This window comes from Olea europaea, chromosome 1 (genome assembly GCF_002742605.1).
Source record: "Olea europaea var. sylvestris chromosome 1, O_europaea_v1, whole genome shotgun sequence".
In the NCBI taxonomy this organism is placed as follows: domain Eukaryota; kingdom Viridiplantae; phylum Streptophyta; class Magnoliopsida; order Lamiales; family Oleaceae; genus Olea; species Olea europaea.
This window is the reverse complement of record NC_036237.1, coordinates 21,607,910-21,632,936: the sequence shown is the minus strand read 5'-3', so window position 1 is coordinate 21,632,936 and position 25,027 is coordinate 21,607,910. Positions and strand designations below refer to the sequence as shown.

The window sequence follows — 25,027 nt, the reverse complement described above, 5'->3', positions numbered from 1 at the left end:
ATAGCGTTAGGAAGATATTTACCAGAGAGGATGAAGCTTCATTACTAAAATTCTTCGATTATATAGTTACAATAAAGTGACTACAAGAAGCAAAAATCCAATATGAACAAACTATTGAGCATCTTGAATGGAATTTGGGATAAAACCAGTGCTCTTTACCTTTTGTAACACACTTCTTAAAAGAAAACAAATGTTGAAGGCAAGATGTAGATATGCTTATTGTAGGTAACTTCAAGCTCAGAACATGCCCTACCAAGTTTACCCCTTTGATGATTGATGCAACAGATGATAATTGAAAAAATTAATTCTCCATATTAATCACATTAAACAGTCTCTCACGCAATGCTGATAGATCGATGCACATTAGCACGGTGGCTTTGGCCTGCAAAAAAAGGACTATTTAGATATTAACCATCTCATCTAAAGACATTATAGAGAAAATAATTTTATGAGTTGAAATTGGTGTCAACGTGCCTCCTCTTATATAGGTCAAATTCTGTTTTTCAAAGGCTAATATGTGCACAATTTATCATAAAAAGTGGCCATGTGACATTTGCCTCCTCGAATATGGAGTTAAACCAAGCTTAAACTGTTAGAGAGTAGACGGCAATTTTTAATTTAATTTTTCTTAAAAAATTTGGGAATTTGTAAAGATATATAGAACAGGTGAAATCATATATATGTTTACCTCAAACTGAATTCTGTGGAGGAACCTTTGATCATTTGTTTTTGTAGAAACACAGCTTACAACATTGAGATTTGTCCTAATCAATTCCCCAAGAACTCTTGACAGAGGAAACCCTCCCTCTATTGAGCTAGTTCTTATCAAAACCTCGACACCATCTTGGCAAGGACTCACTGTCACACTATTAGGCATTAAATTACTGTTTGAGCCTGAAGTATACAATTTTTTTAGCTTGTCTCTACACAAGCTCAGTTCTTGAATATTCTTCCGCATGTCTTTTATGTAATTCAAAGCTTCGTTCATGTGATCACATACAGCACGCTTCCCCTACAACACCACGGACATGAACTAAATTTATAGCAAATTAGAATATGCAATGTTTGGTAGAGATGATTGGTAGCAATCAACTGTAATGAATAAAAAGAAAGGCTAAAATCTTGTTAATTAGTTCACCTTGATATATTCAAGAGGAAGAAGGGATCGAAGCGAAGCATAAAGCTTTGCCATTTGTTTCCTTCTTTGCCTCTCAAATTCTCTATGCGGAATTTTCTTGCCCTTGTTTTCAGCACTAACCCCTTCCTCGTTTTCTTCATCATCTGAAGATGGTTTTATTTGCCGCTTTTTTGTATCTTTAGGATTAGCATGACTACGGTTTCTGGTCAGCACTGAAGAATCTTGATGATCTGCAATCAGATATTCTTCTAGGTTTACTATATCTTCTTGGAATATTGAAGGGTCCTCAAAGATCGGATCGTCTTGTGATTGTGAAGGAAACATATCAATTAACAATTTTTCAAGAATATTTCAAAGGTTTTCTTGAAAATGCATCCCTATGTAATAAAAATACTTATAGAGGATGACCAGTCTAATTATACCAATAGCAATCATCACATGACTTATTAGGGTGTACAGTAGTATTTACATTTATTTATAGGAATCGTTAAACCTAATTATATTATTTAATGACGGATGATTGATATATTAAATGACATCTTGTGGGAATCAGAATCATTTCACTATTCTGTAATTTGTCTATGAATAATGCTATTACTGCTATCAGAGCATTAGTTTAAATGGTATTATGTGACCAACTCAATTAAATGTAAAATTATATGATTAATTTAATTGTGCATCTCATTTAATGTCATTTAGCGCCACTCAATGCTTTCAAAATTGACCTAGGCTTCGACCCAAAAAAGGTCAAGGGATAAGAGTCAAAAGATTTAATCGAGATCGAACTAGATGCAATAATTAAATGCACATACAAATAATAAAATTCTATGTCTATATTGACACCATAATTTTTATTTATTACGTCACATTTCAATTACAGTTAAACTCATCAATTTTTACTCATTATAGTAATTATTTTCTTAATTTTTTCCCTTCAAGTTCTTATATTCAACCTCCCATTGATTAGTATATCTCGTTTTTGATGATGATTTATATCAAAAATAATTTGTTTTCATGCTTTGAAATGAGGGAAAATTATTTTTTCGAACAATTTATTTATATATTAAAACGATGGGAAAATAAGTTATTTTACTCAATTTTAACGGATTTTTGGACATACAACTGTTATCAAATACAAATTGTGTTAACTAATGGAAAGTTTGAGAATAAAAATGATATGAAAAACTGTCATGGACATTTGTGCTAAAATTTGTCAAGATTAAGAATCTTAAAGAAATAAAAATTGTGGTGTTAATATAATTACCTTTTATTTATTGGACTTTTATTTTAATGCATAAGTCCAATGATAAAGTTCAATCTTTTAAATTAAAATAGCTGAAAAAATAGGAAAATCGTTTTCGGTTATTAACATATAATTTGCCTAGCTTTGGGTCGGATTCCTTGTTCCACCAGTTGAACCGGGCGGGGTGGGAAGAATTTTAATGATATCGGTGTAACTAGAATAGTGTTTTAATACTTGTTATGTTATGGCATTAATCTTTATCTGGTATGAGAAGATGAGCAAACCGAGATGAGATAACATATGTTTGCCGACATAGGATTTCAAAATCAAACAGAGGGTGGTACCCATAATTGATAGTTGAAGTTTTCCCAGAGGCATGGTTCGAAAGTTGAGATTTGAAAGATTAAAATAGAGAATAAATATTTACCATTTTCAACTTTTACAACAAAGGTGACAGCTACATTTGCTTTTCTTCATAGATAAAGTAAACGCACATGATTTTTATGCAGACCGCTACCAAAATTGCCACTTCGATAGATTGTGATTATCTTTTTATTATGGTAAAGAAACATTAAAAAAAAATGTGATTTTGATAACTTCGAATAGCTAATTAACTATTTACTAACAAATATTTTTTCGAACAACACTATCTAAGTTAGAAAATAAACTACGGAAAAGATATTAAAATTGTGATTTTATGCTGGCACAAGCAAAATATTAATTAAACAAAGTTTGATGTTTATTGTGACAGAATTGCGATAGAATTCCCTTTACAAATAGTACTTGCCACGAAACTTTCACAATGCTTTCCGCTGCGATTGAACTTTAGAATATTTCACAACCGTTTCTAAAGGTTAACGTACTTGATGACGTGGTAAACAAAAATTTACACATGACATGCTTTCGACATTAGTATATACCATGTCACTAGAATCACATGGCAACATGAGCCGGGAAACATATATTAAGGAAAGTTCATTGAGAAATAGAAAACATCTGAAAAGATATGTGACAACTGTATTGTCATAAATTTCTAGCACTCGTGCAAATGGTTTTATAAATTTGATGACAATTTGAAATCTTCCTAAATTAAATCGAACCCTTTTTTTCTATAATCAAATTAATAATCAAACGTTTGATTAAGTTTCTCACAATATTGGCTTAATACGTAATAGAATTTGTAACTGTAGCCTACAAGAAAATTGAGTCTATTCACACAAAATTTCTATGGAATTTAAAGAAAAGGATTTATTGAAAGTTATATCTTAGGGATTCTTTCTATGGCAACTTTGAAATTTCTTTAATTTTTCAATGAACTGGGGAGTTAATACCCTCGAAAAAGGGTCAGTATCAGCACTTGAAATGCAGTGACCTTCCTACTTTAAACTTGTTAATGGGTCTCGATATGTTTGAAGTTGGGTATCAATTCTTGTAGTATAGAGGGCAAATTTGATTTAATTCGTCAATCAAGCAATGGTTATTTCTCTTTGATTATAAATACCCGAACTATTGAAGTTTACCCACGTTAATGGTTGCACGTTAAGAATTGACATTTCGCCTTTTATAATCTTATGCTTGTATGCTGTATCAATATGGTGTTGCTAAATTTGTAAATTAAGATTGGATTAATAGTAAACATGAGCAGATGCTAAGCCATCAACAATTATATACGGGAGAAGATTATTTCAAACCCCGTCTTTTCATTCATTGATAAGCAAGTATCTGAACATTTTTTTTGAAGTTATATTTTTAAATTCTAATTCTCATATAAATTTCACAATTAGACTTGGGAGGACTATCTTGGATGGTTAAAAATAACCACCCCAACAAAATTTTCAAATAACATAAGTCCATACATTACATCAATGATCATACATAGACTTGGGAAACTATTGTTATGCCTCATATCCGAAGCTCTCAGTGGAGACCACGTCAAAGTCACGTCGAGGCACTGAAGAAAGGGAACAAGCTGCTTTTTGGCCGAAGCACTGTCTTCATCCGTAGTTCTTTGGTGAAGCACTCTCTCTCTCTCTTTGTCAAGGCACTTTCTCTTTTGGCTGAAGGTCTGCACATCCGAAGCTCTCCCTAAAATTGAGACGCTTGTTGCCTTTAATGCAGATCTGAAGAGTAATTGATATAAGGTTTGCATTAATAAGTGTCAGAAACGTCAGCCTAGAGTTTAGGGTGGCTGACCCCCTACCAATATAATTAATGGATGATAGAATGTGATGGGAGGCTCCGTTTGATTGGATGAGGCTACGTGGTTCTGATCTAACGACGACCCCGTTGGCCTTAACCCTATAAATAGCAACACTTGAAACTTGTTAAAGGATGGAAAAAGATATATAATAACTTCATATACTTGAAATTAGAATTCTCTTTTGCTCATCTCTTGGTGATTGAGTTTGGATTCATTTTATTTTGAGAGTTATTAGTGATTGATATTTGATTATACAATTACCCTAGATCATATTGTCGATACCTGAACATTTTTGTCTCGTGTTATAGAGAATCTTCCACATCCATTATCAACATGATTTTACAATTGTAATTTTGATCAAAACGTGCCGAAATTTGCTCTCATGTACACGAGTGGGCTCGATATCTATTGTCTGCGTGGCCATTATAGAAAATGGGATCAATAGTTTCACAAGATTAGAGAGTTGATTATTTCAAGGGACACAATTTAACTTGAATCATGAACAACTAGATTTAAGATCGCTTTTTGAAATGTATATTTAGAGGAATTGTTTACATGAATTTTTTTTTTAAATCATTTTATGTACCAAAATAGGAACCAAGTCATCTGAGTAAGAAATTTGGTATTTTTGTATTAGGAATAAGTTTTAAAAAATACGTAATTTTTTGGTCTCCATTATTTTCAAAATACATTTTTCTTTCTCTTATTTTTAATCATACATTTTCAATAAAATAATAGTATACGCAAATCCAAAACTTTTTCTTTTTTTTAACCATATATTCTCATTCAAAATACTATTTCAAAATGCATTTTGACAAAAAATAGGGCTTAAACAAGCTCGTAAGTTAGATATCTTCTTATATTATAGGAAATAAAGATGTTGAAATTTTCTTTAACTTCTATACGTAGATAACATGCTCATAGCCAGTCATAAAAGAGTAAAAAAATTAGATTGGTTAAAGACTTAGGAATGGACATAAAAAGAAATAGAATTTAAAATATTTTATGAAATTCTAGAAAAAATTGCAATGAATGAAGCTAATTCAGTAACTCTTCGCCTTAGGAAATTACTTTAAGTTAATATGTGATCTGTGTCTTTCTAGAGCTGAAGAACTAAAAAGAATGTGTACTGTGTCTTATACAAGTGTTTTAGCAATATAATTTATGGTGTGGTCTTCATAAGACCTTGTTTGGCTCATGTTGTTAGTGTCTTGAGTAGATTTATCTTCAATCTAGGTAAGGACATTGGATTGCTATGAAGTGGCTACTAAAGTACTTAAGGATCATGATGTGCGTTTGATGCATAAACAAAGTGTAAAGCTTGAAAGGTTTGTTGATTTAAACTTCGCTGAGGATATGGAAATTAGGAAGCTACATATTATGGCTTTAACCATTGTAACTCTAGTATCTGCTTGATATCCTAGCTACAAAAAATTGTAATGGTATCCTCCACTGAGGCAAAGTTTATTGTAGCCACTAAAGCTCTAAAAGAAGGTTTATGGTTATGATGTTTGCTTTATGAACTTTGTTACTTGAGGAGGATGTTGTGTTGTATTATGATAGCCAAAGTTCTATTTTTTAAGTAAACTCTAGTTTATCACGGCACAACAAAGCATATAGATGTTAAGTTTCATATCATAAGAGATATAATCTCTATAAGTTTGATTAAACTAGAATTTATCGTCACAAAATTCAACCTGCATATATGCATATTAAGGTGTAACCACTTGGAAAGTTTAGAAATTGCAGAACTTCACTTTACATTTGTTCTGATGGATTTGTACAGGTAAAGAACATATATGAAACAATGAGAGATATAACACTTAGACATTGGTGTTTACATTAAGGTGGAGGTTGTTGGGGCTAAATGTGAACCCAAGAAAGATTGAGGATCAATTATGTAAATTTGGATGTTACCATCAGTCACTACTAAAAACCAGCTTTTTATCTACTAAAAATTACCAACGGATGCACGTTGCTGATTATTGTATTATCCGTTGGTACAAATTATTCACTTTCAGCTACAATAAGGAGCAACGAATTTTTCGTTGCTAACGATGATATCTCTTTACCAACGGATATTCCATGCCTCATATAACCGTTTAGCATTTGGATCTTTCCCGCAGGTGACATACCAAATACATCCATTGGTAATTAGAAATGAATTATTCGTTGGTAAAAGTAATTCACTCTCAACTACGATAATCATCAACGAATTTTCTATTGATAACGATGATATCTCTTTACCAATGGATATTCCGTACCTCATGTAATCGTTTAACATTTGGATCTTTCATCTACGAATATTCCGTTGGTAATTAGAAACGGATTATCCGTTGGTAAAAATAATTCACTTATCCCACATCGAAAGTTCACAACAACGCCTTTAGAGTTGTCCTCTATAAATTAATTTGTAGTCCAATAAGTGGTTAAACAATATTTTGGACTTTCATTTCTGTTGGCTAAAAGTTAAAAAATTTAGAATTATTAAATAAATAATAATAACAATAATAAAAAAATAAATAATTTTTTTTACCATGCCTCATACCTATGCGGCTATTTACAATATTGATTTTTACTAATTATAATGGTGAATATTTATCAACGAAAAGTCGGTTGTTATTAGTGAAGCTTTTTACGGACGAAAATTTCGTTGGTAAAAGATTCACACTTTACCAACGAAAAATTCGTTAGTAAAATATTTAGTCTTTACCTATGGCATGATCCGTCGGTAAGTATCAACGACCCTCAAATTAACAACGGATTTGCGGCTGCAAATATTCCGTTGGAAAAGAGTAATAGCAATGGATATCAAGGTTTCAGAAATGGAAAATCCGTAGCTGAACCCATGTTTTTTTAGTAGTGAGTCATATAAGGGAGACTGAGATTATACAAAGAACATCGTTCAAGAGGGCTGACACGTGAAATTGTGATGATCGTCTCATGAAGGTACCTATATTGTTTCTTATATCACTTATTCCAGGTTAGTTGCTTAGATGCTCTTTCACGTTCATTTTATCATCTTCCTCTCTCAGAATCACTCACTCTCCCATTTTTTAATTTGTCTCCATTCAAATTGAGGGTTAGGCTATGCAATAAGGTTTCTAAACTAACTTGGTGTTGTTTCGTGTTGAGTGAGAGTCTTTAGCGTATACTGCGAGATTGTGATATTCTTCTTTTTGCTGGTGAAACCAATGGGTTTGTTGAAGTAGAATTGAAGTCCGGGTCTTGATTATAATAATTTTATGTTAGTGTTTAGCATTATCCACTTGTGAACACCGATAAGTGTGTTTTACACACTTATTTAGGCTACAAAATATGAGTAATTGTTTTTAATTATTTGGAATATGGTTTAATACTATATAAATTATGTTTCACGGGACAACATTGATAAATATGGTGAAATTGAGGAGAAACAAATGAAAATGAACAAAATGAAATAAAGCCAAAGTTTAGGGACCAGAGTGCAAATAGTTAAAAGATGACCTAAAGCAGAAACACAGATATGAAAGAGTCAATGACAAATTTAGCAAATATATGAAGTATTGGAAGAAGAAGAAATGAGACAAGAGGTCAACGAACAAGAAAATGGAGTTCGGGGACTAAAATGCAACTTTTAAAATCTTATCAACACTATGCGGTCGCATTATAGGTTTTTCCATGTGGTTGCATGGTGATTTTCAGCAAGTTTCAAGGTCCAATTCCATTGAGCTATACTATAGCATTATTTGTAGGAAAATTTTGGTTTCTTTATTTGATTAAAATTCTTATCGAAACAAATCTTGGGACGTCTTTTAAAACCCTACGGTCATCCCTAAGTATTCATTACACATTCCAATAAATTCATAAGCTTGTTCGAGTATAGAAGGAGGCAAGAACAAGAAGATCAACCCCGAGATACGAAGATTCAATTCAAGATTTAAATTGGTGATGTTGTTTCTTCAATATTTTTGTTGTTTTCTTTTTCCTAACATACTAGGCTAGATTTATTTGTGCTAGGAGAAAGATGAACCATGTGATATGAATTTTTAATCTTCAATAGGCTCAACATGGTATAAATTGTAATAGGGTCCGATAGAGAATAGCGATATATCGCTATGGCTTATTTGAATCTTCAAGTGCTCAAAAAAATTTATGCATTCTTGTATGTTGGTATCTATCGTAGAAATATATATGAGAATTTGTTTAACATTGCTCGCGAGATTGTTGAATAAAAATAGAATCATTGATTCTGCAAAATTTAATTGTGTTGTCAAAGTATAAAACTAAGATTAAAAAGGATTATTGTATGGGAATTCGAGTTCTTACTGCATTTGTCATTCATTTAAACACATCAACTTTAGTTATAATTTCATTACAATAACCACATCTTAACATTTTTTGTCGATTAAGGTCACAATAATTAAAACCAAACTAAATCAATCTTTGTGGGACGATATTTAGACTTAAAATCTACTTTGTTACTTGTTAACGAACCTTACACTTATGATGGTTTTAGATCGATAGATATTTTTGAGAACAAGTTTTTGGGGCCGTTGTCGAGGATTGAGTTTTAATTTGATTTTATTTATCTTCGCACTAATTTGGACTTCTACATGTATTCTTGTATTGTTATTTCGTTCCATTTAATTTTTTTTTTTTCATTTTCCAGGATATGTAAAAGAACACAAATAGCAAGATAAAAGATGCTTGTGGTTGATTTTAAGAAGATGCTCGTATGTAACTTCATCATAAAGCAACAACAATTGGCAACTCAAGAAATTGATGAGGAGGATATGCTTATGGGAGATTTCATTATAGGACAACGACTACGAGATTTAATGTCAATTGGATTTCTTACAGATACAATAAGAGGAGAAGACCTTAGGGAAGATTCATTATTTCTTCTCCAACGGTTTTGAATACGTCTTTAAACTCGAGAGAACATCAATCGAAGAATAGAAGCATGAAAAGACTGAGAAATTACTCATAACTAGCGAAAAAGAACTTGTAGCATTAAAAGAAAAGTAAGTTGTCATGCAATCCCTTGACTTTATCGTTAGCTCAAAAATTGATTTTGTGATTAAACCTTCTGAGGAGATTGAAGTTTACGTTGTTGAGTTTGAAACGGGTGATAAGGGAATGTCATATTACTTGGAAAAGGGTAAGGTTAAAATTTGGGGACAAGTTGCAATATGAAACAAATTCATATTGAGCAAGCTAAGTAGGACCTCCAAACACATATTCCAAATACCATGACACACTTGTGTGCCGAAAGTCGAGCTCTAGACTACAGATTGAGCGCTTAATGGGTGACAACCCATATTTCTATCTCTTTTCACTTAGTTTGACTAACTTTTGTGTTATACGTATTTTAAGGGATTACATTAGTATTTTAGGGCCAGAGTTAGAAACTCGTGCATTTAATGATTTTTAACACATTTTAGCAGTATTGTAAGAATTACATAAATGACTTTGGTATATTTACTTATTGAGTTAATTTTAATTTAGGCTCGTCATTAATATCCTAGCATTACATTGAGTTTATATTGATGTGATATGATTTCTAAAGTTTGCACCTATATTTCAATCATCTCAATATTAGAAGATTATAATTCTTCTTGGTGTGACTACATTACAAATATTTAAACTTTATTTGCTATCAGTTATATTTATTTTGAAATCTTGAAATAGAAAATTGAAGTCTAGCAAAAAAGAAAAATAGTGGTTGTCATGACATCTACTAACCGACCAGCCTGATCCTTCTGCCTATTCACATCTATCCCAGAGAGTTTTTGATCCTTACTAATTTCTTTTGATTACTTTTGCTTTTACATTGAGGGCAGTGTTTTATATAAACTTAGGGGGTGACATAATCTTCACGACATCGTTGACATTCATCGATGTTTGTGTATAGTTCACTACTTTTTGTATGATCGATCGTATGAAAAAATTTTGTAGTCTTTACTTATTTTCTTGTAGTTGTTTATTGTTTTATGTGTTTGTGTGAGTTTGATACCATTGCCTTGGAATATATATGGACTAGGAGTAGTAAAACCAATGCATGATTAGATTAACCATTATTTGTTTATGTGGAATTTGACATTCTCTATGCACAACACTCATGTTTTACATGTCAAATTGGTGATTGGGTTCATTATTTAGAGGTGAGCTGAACAAAATAGGTTAAACCCGAAAAACCACTATTGTTCTTATCCATAATCCATTGTTTTGGTGATTTGGAGATGACTGAGTTGTTATAGGGTAGCATTAAGATGAATAGGGGATCCGTGCATGAATTTATTTTGTATGGATTGTTTAAAATCAATGAGATGAAAATGAGGTAAAAATCTTAAGTTAGGGCTTGGTTTTGGAAACTATATGTCTAAAAGGAAAGGGACATAGCATAAATTTGTGCGAGAAAAACACTTCTCTCAGAGTCTTTATGATTCGAGCAAATAAGCCTATAAATGTATTAGAAAACTTGGTGCTATAAACTTAACTGATTTGGGAGTCATCGTCCCAAAACTCGTTAAAGGGTCACATAAAAAGCAAGAGGGGTAGAAGTTAAGAAAAAATCATCTTCTTGAGCTTTTATAACTCGAGTGATTAAGTTTGTAAGAGTTTTTGAAAATCTAGTGCCCTATAGTCGACTGATTTTGGAGTTATCGACCTAAAACTCGATACATAGGTTATATAGAAAGTGAACAAGAAGATGTTAAAAAAGGAGAAAAAAAAAGAATACGTGAGGAAAGATACTGTTGTATTGATCAAGTCCCCAGACATTTGGTGGGTGTGTATATCTGGAGCGAAGAAAGAAGATATTTGATTGCTGCGGTCAGGAGTTGAACCAATTATGAGCTCGATATCTTTACATGAGTTCACACATATATGTTGAGTTATGTAAATAATAGGTAGAGGCTGACTTGACTTTGCATTGTTAAAGCTATTCATTATGTTGATTATTGAATCCAATCCTAAAATGTGGTAGGTTGTCAAACCATGTTTTGTGTGGAGTTAAGCCACAATTGTGTTTGAGGACAAACAATACTTAAAGTTTGAGGGATTTGATAAGTGCATTTTACACGCTTATTTAGTCCACAAAACATGAATAATTGTTAGTAATTATGTTGGAATATGGTTTAATTCTATATAAATTATGTTTTCAAAGACAACATTGATGAATATGGTGGAATTTGGGAAAAACAAGTGAAAAGGGCCAAAATGGAAAAGACCAAAGTTTATGGACCAAAGTAAAGATGACTCGAAAGTAGAAACAAAGATATGAAAGAGTCAAGGATCAATTTAGCGAAGACATAAAGTATTGGAAGAAAAAGAAATGAGAAAAATGGTCAAGAATCAAGAAAACGGAGTTTGGAGACTAAAACGTAATTTTTGGAATCTTATCAACACAATGCAGTCGCATAGCAGGTTTTCCGTGCAGTCGCATGGTGATTTTCAGCAAATTTCAAGGCTCAATTCCATTGAACTATGCTATAACATTGATTTGCACTCTTCTATAGCATAGTACAATTCTAGCGGGAAAAATCTAATTTTCCTTATTTGATTAAAATTCTTATGAAAACAAATCTTGGGACATCTTTTAAAGCCCTAGAGCCATCCCTAAGTGTTCATTACGCATTCCAACACATTCATAAGGATTTTTAGAGTGTAGAAGGAGACAAGAAACATGAAGATCAGTCCCAAGATGCGAAGATTCAATTCAAGATCTAAATTGGTGATTTGATTTCTTTAATATTCTTCTTGTTTTCTTCTTCCTAACATACTAGGCTAGATTTATTTTTTCTAGGAGAATAATGAACCATCTGATATGAATTTTTAATCTTGAGTTTTCCATAATTGACATCAAAAACACGCTTTGGATATTGAATGGTTTATATGAATTTACACGATTATTGTACACGGTAATTGTGCGAATATGATGGCTTATCTTATGCATTCGAAAGAAGGAAAATATGCTCGGCATGATATAAATCATCATAGGGTCTAATAGGTGATAGAGTTATACCTCTCTGACTTATGTGAATAAATCTTAAAGTATTTATAAAAATTCATTCATTCTTATATGTTCGTATCCATCATATAAATATAGTCGGGGTCATGTATTAGAGTATTTTAGCATTACTCGAGAGAGATTATTGAATAAAATAGGAACATTGGTTATTCAAAATTCAATCATGTTGTCAAAGTGTAAAACTAAGGTTAAAAATAATTATTGCATGGGAATTCAGGATTTTAATGCATTTGTCATTTATTTAAACACATCAACTTTCATTTAGCATACTTTGCATTTAATTTAGTTAATTCATCATAATTGCAGATGCAACTTACTTTAGTTATAATTTCATCACAACAATCACGTCTTAACATTCTTGTTTCTACTAAGGACGTGATAATTAAAACCAAACTAAATCGATCTTTGTGGGATGATACTTAGGTTCAAAATTCACTTTATTACTTGTTAACAAACCATATACTTGCAGCGGTTTTAGATCGAAAGATATTTTTATGAACAAATACGAGCGAGTAGACCCTTGTGGTTGAATATTGGGACCCTTTCGGTGAGAAATCTCTTCATTCACTACTAATTCTTACAATTTTCATTAATTTATTGTTCTTGGATATTATCTGTGCAAAAAGCAGCAATTAATATAATTTGCGAGTTTTTTTTCTCCCCCATTCTGGAATTTCAAAAAATTAACTACGGTTCAATTCTTTTCTTGAATATTCTTAATTAAATCAAACATTATAAACTCTTGAATATTCTATAATTAACATTAAACACACGTGATTTTTAATCCTAAATCATGTTGGTCAAATTGTATCATTTTTCCATGGATTATAATTGACATTTAAAAATAAATAAAAATTGATGAAATGGCGCTTAAGTAATAGTGGTCCCTTGGGGGTGCATATTTATTAATTGGGATGGTCATCTTAAACAAAGAGTTTATTTCCAATAGTTTCGGCCACTACTACATTAGATAATTCTTAAATTATATAGATCTCAAGATAGATATTAATTTATGTATAAGTGCATGAGTATGATGTTGATTGCTATATAAAATAAATAATCCGTACTAAAATTTTGATTGAATATGTGAAAATAGCACATGAGATTAGAGTATTGCTGTACCAAGTATGATATTTAGCGATGATAATATTTAATTTCTATGGATTCACATCAATGCTCTACTATGTAAGTATGAGCTGTACTAAATACAGTAATAAAAATATTTCTTATTATTACTGATATACTATATAGCACAATTAATTGAAATATGATTCTTTAAGTACTATTTCAAAAGCATATTTTTCATGATATTTTTGTCATAATCAAAACAATAATGATATGATGTCCTTATAGGTGTTAGGAGACAATTTCCATAAATTGCTTTATTATTATTGGTTACGGTTATGGTATGAGAGTTGAATTTTTAGAGACTGAATAATTCATTATAAGATGAATGTACCTATTTAAGACATAAAAGGTGATAGTTAACTGCTATATTTTTATACATATTCTATAATTAACATTAAACACACGCGTGATTTTTAATCCTAAACCATGTTGGTCAAATTGTATCATTTTCCATGGATTATTAACATTTTTTTTAAATTGATAAAAAGGCGCTTAACTAATAGTGGTCCCTTGGGGGTGCATATATATTAATTGGGATGGTCATCTTAAACAAAGAGTTTATTTCCAATAGTTTCGGCCACTACTACATTAGATAATTCTTAAATTATATAGATCTCATGATAGATATTAATTTATGTATAAGTGCATGAGTATGATGTTGATTGCTATATATAATAAATAATTCGTACGAAAATTTTGATTGAATATGTGAAAATAGCACATGAGATTAGAGTATTGCTGTACCAAGTATGAGATTTAGCGATGATAATATTTAATTTCTATGGATTCACATCAATGTTCTACTATGTAAGTATGAGCTGTACTAAATACAGTAATAAAAATATTTCTTATTATTACTGATATACTATATAGCACAATTAATTGAAATATGATTCTTTAAGTACTATTTCAAAAGCATATTTTTCATGATATTTTTGTCATAATCAAAACAATAATGATATGATGTCCTTATAGGTGTTAGGAGACAATTTCCATAAATTGCTTTATTATTATTGGTTACGATTATGGTATGAGAGTTGAATTTTTAGAGACTGAATAATTCATTATAAGATGAATGTACCTATTTAAAATGGATCCTTATACGTAAATATATTGCCAATTAGTCAACAGAAAATGGAGGAAATTTTGACTTAATTAAAGTTTAGCATTAACCCAGAGAATTTATTATTCAAAAAACGATACAATTTTAGTAGAACTCATTATTTTTTTATGTTATTGTATGACTTTAATAACACAATTGCAAAATGATTGGTCGAAAGATCTACCGAAAGAACAATAGAAATTCTTGGATTATGCTCGCGTTGAAAGTGTAGAAAATCAAGATTTTCTCTTTGTTTTTTATGTCAGTGTCTTGAGCAGATTCATTTCCAGGCAATGGACACTGGATTGCTATGAAATGGCTGTTAAAGTACTTAAAGGATAATGATGTGCGCTTGATGTATAAACAGAGTAAAGAAGGTGTAAAACTTGAGGGATTTCCTCATTTAGACCTTGCTGAGGATATGGATATTAGGAGGTCAATACATATTGTGTGTTTACCCATTGTAACTCTTGTATCTGCTTGATATCCCAGCTAAAGAAAACTGTAATTATATCCTCAACTGAGGCTAAGTTTATTGTAGCCACATTGAAGCTGTAAAAGTTGGTTTATGGTTGTGATGTTTGCTTTGTGAACTTTGTTACTTAATGAGGATGTTATGCTGTATTCTCTTAGCGAATGTTCTATTTTTAAAGTAAACTTCAGCTTTTCACGGCAAAAAAAAGTGTATAGATGTTAAATTTCATTTCAAGGGAGATATAATCTCTATAGGTTTGATTAAATTATAAAATATCGCTATAGAATTCAAGCTGCTTCTTGAATGTTATGGTGTTAACACTTGGGAAGTTTAGAAATTGCTTAACTTCCCTAAACATTTGTCCTGATGGATTTGTACATGTAAGGAACATATGAAACAAGGAGAGGTATAACACTTAGATATTAGTGTGTGCATGAATGTGGAGGTTGTTGGGACTAAATGTGAATCACCCAAGAAAGATTGAGGATCAACTATGTATAGCAAGATGTTGCCATTGGTTATATAAGCGAAACTTTGATTATACAAACCATCCGTGACATCGTGATGACCGTCTGATGAGGGCCTCTATATTGTTCCTTTTATCCTTATTCTTGGGTTAATTGCTTAGATGCTCTTTCACGTTCATTTATTTTCTTTTCTACGAGAATCTCTCATTCTCTTGACCCTGTAGTTCGTCTCCATTCAATTGAGAGTTTGGCTATGTGATGAGGTTGCTAAACTAACTTGGAGTTGTTTCGTATTGAGTGACAGTCCTTAGTGAATACTATGAGATTGCGATGTTCTTCTTTTGTGGGAAACCAATGGGTTTCTTGATGTAGAATTAAAGTTCGGATCTTAATTGTAATTATTTTATGGTAGTATTTTAGCCTTATCCACTTGTGGATACAGGGGAGTGGACCCTTGTGGTTGAACATTCGGGCCCTTTGGGGGTGAGAAATCTCTTCATTGATCTTTAATTCTTAAAAATTTTGATTAATTTGTGTTAGGATAGTATTGGTGCAAAAGGAAACAATTTATATAATTTGAGAGTTTTTTCCTCCCCCATTCTTGAAATTTCATTATCTGCAAAAAGCCAACTAGAGTTCAATTTTTTTCTTCAATATTCTTAATTAAATCAAACATCGTAAACTATTGATGCATCAATTTTCTTTCCATTTCCATGTCAATATAAACCATAAGACATGATCAATCTGCCGGAGGTTTGACGGTGAGTATTGCAATCATTCATATTTTAAACAATGACAAGGCTATTAATTTGGGACATTAAATTGATTCATTATATGCACGTTTTGAATTATTTTTCATAATTAATGTGCAAAATAGATTTCAGGTTATTAATATTGATACGTGAAAGATTTAGCAAATTAATCACATTCAACACGACCTTAAATGTACTATGTTAAACTAAACAAACATTTATAAACTAGTGACATAAAATGTGATGGTTATTTCCTCTATTTTTATATGCATTCCGTAATTATTAAATACGTGATTTTCTTAGTCATCTACTGTCGTAAAATCTTATGTGGTAATTTCTTATTTGAGGTATTAGCTTTTTATTTGAGACAATAGAATTATAGGAGCCTAATACCTCAAATAACAAGTTGTTATGTTGGATAACTACTTTAGTCCCTGACTATGAATAGCTACGAGCATATATGAATAATTGGGGTGGCCATTAGTACTAAGGAGGCCATCTTAAACAAAGAGTTTATTTCTTTTAGTTTTGGCGTATTAAACAATTATTGAAACCACTACTACATTAGAGAATTCTTAAATCTTATAGATCTCTTGATAGATATGGTAGTTTTGTAAAAATATTAATCTATGTATGATGTTGATTGCTATAAATTATAAATAGATTGTATGAAAATTTTGATTGAATATGTGAAATTATTATATGAGTTTAGAATATTGTTGTACCAATTACGAGATCTAGTGACGATAATAATAGATAATATTTAATTTCTATAGATTCGCATCATGTCCTACTATGTAAGTATGAGCTGTACTGACTATAATAATAATATTTTATTATTATTGTTATTATTGATTTACTACATAGCATGAGTAATTGAAATATGGTTCTTCAGAAGAATATTTTTTATGATATTGACGAGGTTGAATCTAGCCTTTTTCATGTTGTTTTTGTCATAATGAAAACAATGATGATGTGATGTCCTTGTAGGTGTTAAGAGATAAGTTCCATAAATTGTTTTATTATTAGGATTATTATTTATTATTGGTTACAACTTATGGTACAAGCTTAGATCTTTTTGAGACAGAATAATTTATTATAAAATGAACGTGTCTATTTTGACACAGATCTCTTAATATGTAAAGATAGTACACAGTTAGTCTACATAAAAATGAAGGAAATATTGACTTAATTAAAGTTTTGCATTAACCTTAAGAAATTATTATTCACCAAAACAATACAATTTTAGGCCTCGATTGATACCCAATTTTTTTAAAATGTATTTTTTTCTCTCTTCTTTTCAACCACACATTCTTTATTAAAATAATATTACACGCAAACAAAATTTTTTTCGTTATTTTTCAACCACACATTTTCCATCAATTTACTATTCAAAAATGCATTTTTACATAAAAATGTCTCCCAAACACCTTCTTAGTAGAATTCATTAATTTTTTGTGTGATTATATGAATTCAATAATACAATTGCAAAATGATTGGTCAAAAGATCTACTGAAAGAACAATAGAAATTCTTGGATTTTGCTCACGTTGAAAGTATAGAAAATTAAGATTTTTCTCTTTGTTTTACATAGCTTGGTAAGCAAGAAGAAGAAGAATTCCATCTTAAAATAAACAGTTTCGTGATTCATTAAAATACAGCAAATTACGTAGAAAATTACACAAAATATATTTCAAAGAAATTGAAGATAAGTTATCCAACAGCATGATCACAACATTACTGATATTCTTTTATAAAAACAACGTCAACTGATCTATTTCAAATTTTGTTGCATGGTTAAGAAAAAATTATATTATAACATTGAAGAAAAAAGACATGGAAATAATTGTATAACTACAACTTGATAGTCGTTAACAAGACTAGAAAAAGTCCGAAAAGATGTATACATCCTCCTCGAACAAAGGGTATGTCATTAGAAAAAATGAACATGGAATAATTATGCATTAAAAGAAAAACAAAAATCTATGTATAAAAATATTTATAGACCAATAGTTATTCAATTAGTATCAATTAATTATGGAATTATGAACACATGTTGTTTCCATTACTTAATTTTTTCGTGGACAATAGCAATGAGTAGTCACAATATACTAACTTTTGTTGTGACTTTACATAAGAGCCGGACTCATATTTTTCTATACTAGTACAACTGTTTTATATAGTCTTTTCTAGTAGTGATAGTCTGTTGGAAAATTTACTGATAAAATATTTAATTTATTATTTATTTTTTCACCAACAAATTAGCAACGGATTCTTCCATTGGTAATTTTGTCGGGAAATCAAAATTAATTCTTAAAGATATCAAAATAATAATTCACTGCTAATTTGTTGTTAATTAATTGATAATAGCAACGGAAGATGTTTGTTGCTAGAATTCTGTCTTTGTTGCCCCCCTTTCTAGTAATCTAGTTAAAGAAATACTGTATTAATTTTCATTTTGGGTGTTGAGTGTGTGACTATTAATAAAAGACATGATGTTAAAGATGCAGTAATAGAAATTAACATGCTAAGATAGAGAGATAGTCGTACTAGAATAAATAACATAAATTAATAAAAATATAAGTCAATACATACGCGAAGCACAAGATGAAAATAACCTAACTAAAGGACATAAAAGAGATTAAGGCATATTTGCTGCAACTTAGGAAAAATCTTGTCAAAATGATACAATTGCAGCAGAATTTAAAAAAAGAGGACGGCCAAAATTAACATGGCGTGGAATGGAAGAATTTCTTTTCTTTTTATATTTTTAAATAAATAAATTACTAATTCATCGATAACTTATTCGTAGATTCCATCAGTAATATCAACAAAAAATGTTATTGATTGCTGGTTTGCAAGTAGTGACAGCAATGATAGAATGAAACGTCAAAAAATGCATTACTATAATTAATATTATTTTGTTAAAAATAGGAATTAACTTTTTATGTTATTAAAATAATTCGTTAGTGAAATAATTGAGATATTTTTAATTTATGAACACGTATTTTCATTTTGTTTATGATAAGTGCATTTTTGGGCACTTATTTGGACTATATTATAAGTTTTCGTGTTGTTTTGGTAATGAATTTTACTTAGAGTAATCTCATCTTGTTTTAGTTTTGGACTCGTTTCTAAGCAATTGGAAAGGAAAGTTGATCAAACGGCCAATGGACGGAAATTTGGAGACAAATAAGCATTTGAAGAAAAGTTGAAGGACCAAAATCGAAGTAATTTAACATTAGAAGTCTTTATAACTGGGTAGCTGCCCGGATCTTGACCTCAATTATAGGAACTATTTTATATACTTGGGTAGTTGCCTCATTTTATATTGGGCGCCGGTCCAGGCCAATTCAAATTCGAAAATTCAGTTTTCTTCAGAATTCAATTCCAACGAGGAAACTTCTTTTTGACATATGATATGCATGATTTTTAGATATCTTTTGGGACTCTTTTGAAGGACTATAAATGCCAACTCTCAACACATAATTAGGGTTGTCTAGAATCAATTGCAAAATGAGTCAAGGAACACATCAAGATTAAAGAACATCAAGATTGAATTCAAGATTTTCCAGGAGATAAACAACATTTATATTTTTCTATTTTCATCCTCAAAACATGTTTGTTTAGATTTCATTGTGTGTTAGGAGAATGATGAACATTGTAATATGTGTTTTTAATATTTTGTTTTATATATTTGACATTGGTAATATGTTTTTGGATTTTAAATGATTTCTATGAATTTATTTTCTCCACAATTATTGTGCACGGTAATTGTGTGAATACGGTGGCTTATTTTATGCATTCGAAAGGAGAGAAAATAGGATTGACATGGTATAAATCGTCATAGGATCCGATACATAATAGAAATATGCCGCTATACTCTATGTGAATCTTTAAGTGTTCACAAGAATTCATGTATTTTTGTATGTTCGAATCCGTCATAAAAATATAGTTGGCTCACATATGAGAATATATTTGACATTACTCGAGAGAGATTGATTTGTTAAAATTCAACCGTGTTGTTAAAGTGTGGAACTAAGGTTAAAAATGGATTGTTGCATCGGAATTCACGATTCTAGTACATTTGTCATACATTAGAACACAACAACTTGCATTTTGCATAATTTACATTTAGTTTAGTTAATTCATTTATAATTGCATAAATAGATTATTTTAATTATTATTTAGTCACAAACAAATGCATTATATTATTATTGTTTCGGTTAAGATCGTGATAATTAATGTCGAATTAAATCAATCTCTGTGGGACGATATTTAGACTCAAATCCACTTTATTACTTGTTAATGAATTGTACACTTGAGGTGATTTTAATTTGAAAGATAATTTTGTATAACAAATTTTTGGCACCGTTTTTTGGGATTGTATTTTAATTTAATTTTATTTATCTTGTCACTAATTTGAACTTTCTATTTATTTATTATTTTTTCTTTATCAATTTATTTTTGTACTTCTATTTTCTCTTTCAGACATTTTATATGAAATTTGAGAGACAGTGATCTAATACGAGCTGATTTGGAAATTGAATGTACTTTTTACCATGGACAAAAAGAAGCACAACAGTAAGAGATCATTAATGCACGTACTAATTCAATTATTTAAGTGAACGATGGGATTGTGGTAGATGAACGGAACATGATAATTGTAGATTTCATGACTCCACAAATTATTCAGAGCCAATAAAGTAGAGTTTATCCACCTTTTGGACAACCAAACTTTCAGTTGAAGACAGGATTGACTCTGATATTTTGGGGGCCTTATGCCAATTTCAAATTAGGGCCCTATATTTTGAGTATTATTGTATAGAGTTTTAGCTTGTTTGATGGAGATTAAACCCACATTTGAGCCCCATTTTTTCATCAAAATACATTTTTCAACAATTACTTGACAACATTTCAACCACACATTTCTCAATAAAATAATAGTTTGTGCAAATCTAAAACTTTTCTTTATTTTTTAACCACACATTCTTTATCGTAACACTATTTCAAAATGCATTTTTTTTGGAGAAAAATGGGGCTTAAACAACCCCTAAAATAATTTTTTTAGTAGATTTCACTACACCAAAAATCATCATTTGCAACACGTAAAAGGTAACACTCGGTAGTTAAATGTTGCTAAAAGGGTCTACGGCAACATTTTAATAAGCGAATGTTGCCATTAATTAGCATAATTGAGCTTTGGCAAAATTTTGTAAGTAGATGTTGCTAATGCCGCCTTTCGCAACATTTAATTAATGTTGCAAAAAGTTTTAATTTTTGCAACGTTTATTAAACGTTGCAAAAAGTTAATTTTATAGCAACATTTGACGAACGTTGCTAAAACTCACCTTTTGCAACGTTTGTTGGCTGTTACAAAAAAATTCCCTTTTGCAATGTTTATTGAACGTTGCGAAAACTTCCCCCTTTCACAACGTTCAATTAACGTTGCGAAATGAAGAAAAAACCTCAACTTCACCCCCCAAGTCCCAACAGCCACTCACAAGTCTTACAAACAGAGTCTTCCATCTCCACGGTGCCCTAACCTATCTTCCATCTCTCTTTCTTGCCTACAGTCCCACGAGCTCCGCTTCTCTCATTTTCTCACCAAATTGTCGATGCCAGTTTGCTGATTTTTGAAAGTTTTAGCACTATTTTCGTTGAATATGGGGTGTGATTAATCTAGTGAAAGTAGGTTTTTTTTCTCTTTCTTTCTTTCCTTTTTTTTTTCCTTTTCATTTGGGTTGAATGAATTACATGTTCTGCAGGCGGCGGGTTCAGGGACGGTTTCTGGTCCGACTCTAGTGGCGGCGGCTCTGGAAACGGATACTGCAGCTGATGCCAGCAGTGGTGAGATCAGGTAGGGTTGGAATTTGAGGTTTTTTTTTTTTTTTTGGGTGTTTAAATTGGTTGACGATAAGTTGAGTTCTTTTAGATCATAGGTGCTATTGAGATCAATTTTATGTGCGTATATTCATATAAATTGTTAGGGAAGGAATACTTTGGTGGATATATGCTGCAATTTCAATACACAAAATCTATAATTTGCTGGTTCAGAGGCTGCCTTTTAGCCTTATTCTGTACTCGTGAAACTTTGGATACTTACACCTAGAGACATTTATTTATGCACGATGGAGGATATTCAAAACAGGCCTCATGAATTCATTCAGAAAATTTACCATTTGACCTTTTTGGGGACAATAAGACTGATTTACCAACATCACTTAGGAATGCACATATCTCACTTAATTTTGCCAACATCACTTATGAATGCACATATTTCACTTAATTTTGCATTATCTCCTGGAAATTCCTATTTATATTTCAGCATCGGTGGGTGAAAATGTTGAGTTTTATTTAGCATTTTTGAAATGTTGTGGCACTCAATTTGTTTTAGTTTGTAATTTTTTTTCTGGCATTTCCTGTGAAGTTAACTAAGTTTGTGCCAATAAGGTTTGGTTAATATCTTGTTAAATGAAAACATACCATGGTCATAAAACATAATTCTATTGTGTTTCTTTTTTCTTGACTCCTCGCTTTTCGATTGAAATGTTCTTTGTTCTGGATTTTTGAGTGCTTGCAGCATACAGTGGGAAAGTGGTTCAAATGCCCAATGGGCAGCCTTGTTGGAGAACAATAATGTCATTGGTCTTACATGTTTAACAAAAAATCTGATGTGATAATTGATGTTTCTGCTTGTAGCATCATATGATGTGCATCCAATCAATTTACCTATCATTTCTAAGATTTTACCTAGTAGCATCCTATGATGTGCACAGAATTTATTTGTCTAACTGCGTTTAGTCATTGTAGCATTTCAATAGCAGCCACTTTAAATTGAGCAAAACAAGAATTGCTTTCATAGAACTAATAAATTCACCATTGGGCAATAGCCAACAAGTAAAAGCAACCACCTCATTATCATTATTTGATTTTTAATTAGGAATGAGTTCTCATTCCAGAAATATCTGTAGATTATTTTATATTTCTTTGATTTTTTCAATAGAGTTCCGTGATTTTAGTTCTGTGATTTCATAAGGATAACATCATTTTGATTAGTGGAATTAAGCCAAACATGAAGATAGGAAAGTCATTTCCAGCACTTCCATCATTTTGTATGTATAGACGTGTAGATGCATGTATACTGATCATTTTGATATTAGATTCAACTTCTCTATATGTTTCTACAGCTCTTTAGTGTTGTTTCAATCAGGTACTGGTTATGTTTTCGTTAATTACGAAGAGAAATGTGTTTATTGTGTGTGTGTGTGTGTTTTGGGCGTTGATGAAATGTGAATTTAATTGACGCTTATTTATGTTTCTGAATTAAATGCTGTACATTTATTAGTGTGAGCGCGTGCATAGCGGGGGTTTCGGGTGTGTCCATTATGTATACTGAAGTGAAGTGTAACGTGTATTTCATGCGTAGAGTGCAGTGCATGCGCGGGGTGTATAGATTGGAACTTTAATCTTTGAAGAGGTTGTCTACTGGTGGATTTGATTCAAACAGGCAGGTTCTGTTTTAACTTTTATTGGAACTTTTGTATAGTATATACTAACTATTTTTACATGAATTTGTTGGGACGGTAGTTTAGCAATTTAATTCTGCCAAGGTTCTGTTTATTTCCATTTTTTCTGTTTTAGTTTACTCATGATCTTACTTTGACTATTTTTCGCTTTTAATGATACTTAGGATTTAAATTTCAGTTCTTGTTTCCTTTTTCCCCGTTTACAGGCAATTTCACAATTACAGTGTTCAAACATCCTTGGTTCCTGATTGACTGAATTTTGGATATATTAGTTTTGGTCACTTGTATGTAAGGGAAATGATACATTACCTTACTTGACTATTGAAGTTGCCAGGTCTCCCATGGCAGCAAGTGGAAACTCAAGTGGTATCTCTGGAAAGAGGATTACAAGTGCCTGGGAAGAGGGGTAGGAATGATGCAATTTGTAAATTACATTGTGCAATTTGAATTGTCTACTGAAAATTTTTGTAGTAATTGTTCATTTTTGTTGTTATTGTATATTATTGGTCGAAGAGTTGATAAATTTTTGTACGGAGGCATTTTTGTAGGTAGTGATTGTCCCTTTCTTTTTTTTTTTTTTAATAGTTAGGTGGTATTGTATTATGTTCAAGTGTATTGATTCGAAAATTTGTAATGAAGTTATCAATTTTTATGCAATTCCAAAATTTGTTCACAAAGTGTCATTTTCAATTTTGCAATCAATTAATATAAATTGATGTGTAAATTCAAAAAAAAAAAAACTAAAGCAACGTTTATTAAACGCTGCAAAAGACCGTCTTTTGCAACGTTGAATAAACGCTGCAAAAAGTCTTCCCTCAATGACAACATCGACCTTCGCAACACATGGAAAAACGCTGCAAAAAGTCTTTTGCAACGTTTTTTGGCTGTTGAGAAAACCTTTTTTTGATGTAATGTTTTGATAGAAATAGATAAAATATGCGGATCTAAAGTTTTGGAACCCATAAAATATGTTGTTAAAA

The 25,027-nt window shown here is 31.1% G+C and overlaps 2 protein-coding genes across 2 annotated transcripts; one reads left to right on the top strand and one right to left on the bottom strand.

Annotated features, from left to right (window-relative positions):
* Positions 1-464: 464 nt before the first annotated feature.
* Positions 465-1,518, bottom strand: LOC111394249 (transcription factor bHLH120-like). The gene is made up of 3 exons (XM_023020028.1): positions 1,139-1,518; positions 689-1,012; positions 465-589 (listed from the first exon to the last, which is right to left on the bottom strand). The coding sequence occupies exons 1-3, from the start codon at positions 1,460-1,462 to the stop codon at positions 530-532; spliced, it is 708 nt and encodes a 235-aa protein (XP_022875796.1). The 5' UTR covers positions 1,463-1,518; the 3' UTR covers positions 465-529.
* A 2,760-nt stretch (positions 1,519-4,278) lies between these two features.
* On the top strand, positions 4,279-24,457 carry LOC111405887. Its single transcript, XM_023034983.1, has 5 exons — positions 4,279-4,444; positions 15,104-15,273; positions 22,287-22,378; positions 23,102-23,159; positions 24,320-24,457. Exons 1-5 carry the CDS (start codon positions 4,279-4,281, stop codon positions 24,455-24,457), a joined length of 624 nt encoding a protein of 207 aa, XP_022890751.1.
* The last annotated feature ends 570 nt before the right edge of the window (positions 24,458-25,027 follow it).

Coding starts and splice junctions, on each gene's coding strand:
- LOC111394249 (XM_023020028.1), bottom strand. CDS start 1,462: ATGTTTCCTTCACAATCACAAGACGATCCGATCTTTGAGGACCCTTCA. Junction 1,013..1,138: donor TTCCTCTTGAATATATCAAG/GTGAACTAATTA, acceptor GTGGTGTTGTAG/GGGAAGCGTGCTGTATGTGA. Junction 590..688: donor TCCACAGAATTCAGTTTGAG/GTAAACATATAT, acceptor ACTCTCTAACAG/TTTAAGCTTGGTTTAACTCC.
- LOC111405887 (XM_023034983.1), top strand. CDS start 4,279: ATGCCTCATATCCGAAGCTCTCAGTGGAGACCACGTCAAAGTCACGTC. Junction 22,379..23,101: donor GCCAGCAGTGGTGAGATCAG/GTAGGGTTGGAA, acceptor GAGTGCTTGCAG/CATACAGTGGGAAAGTGGTT. Junction 23,160..24,319: donor CCTTGTTGGAGAACAATAAT/GTCATTGGTCTT, acceptor TGGATATATTAG/TTTTGGTCACTTGTATGTAA.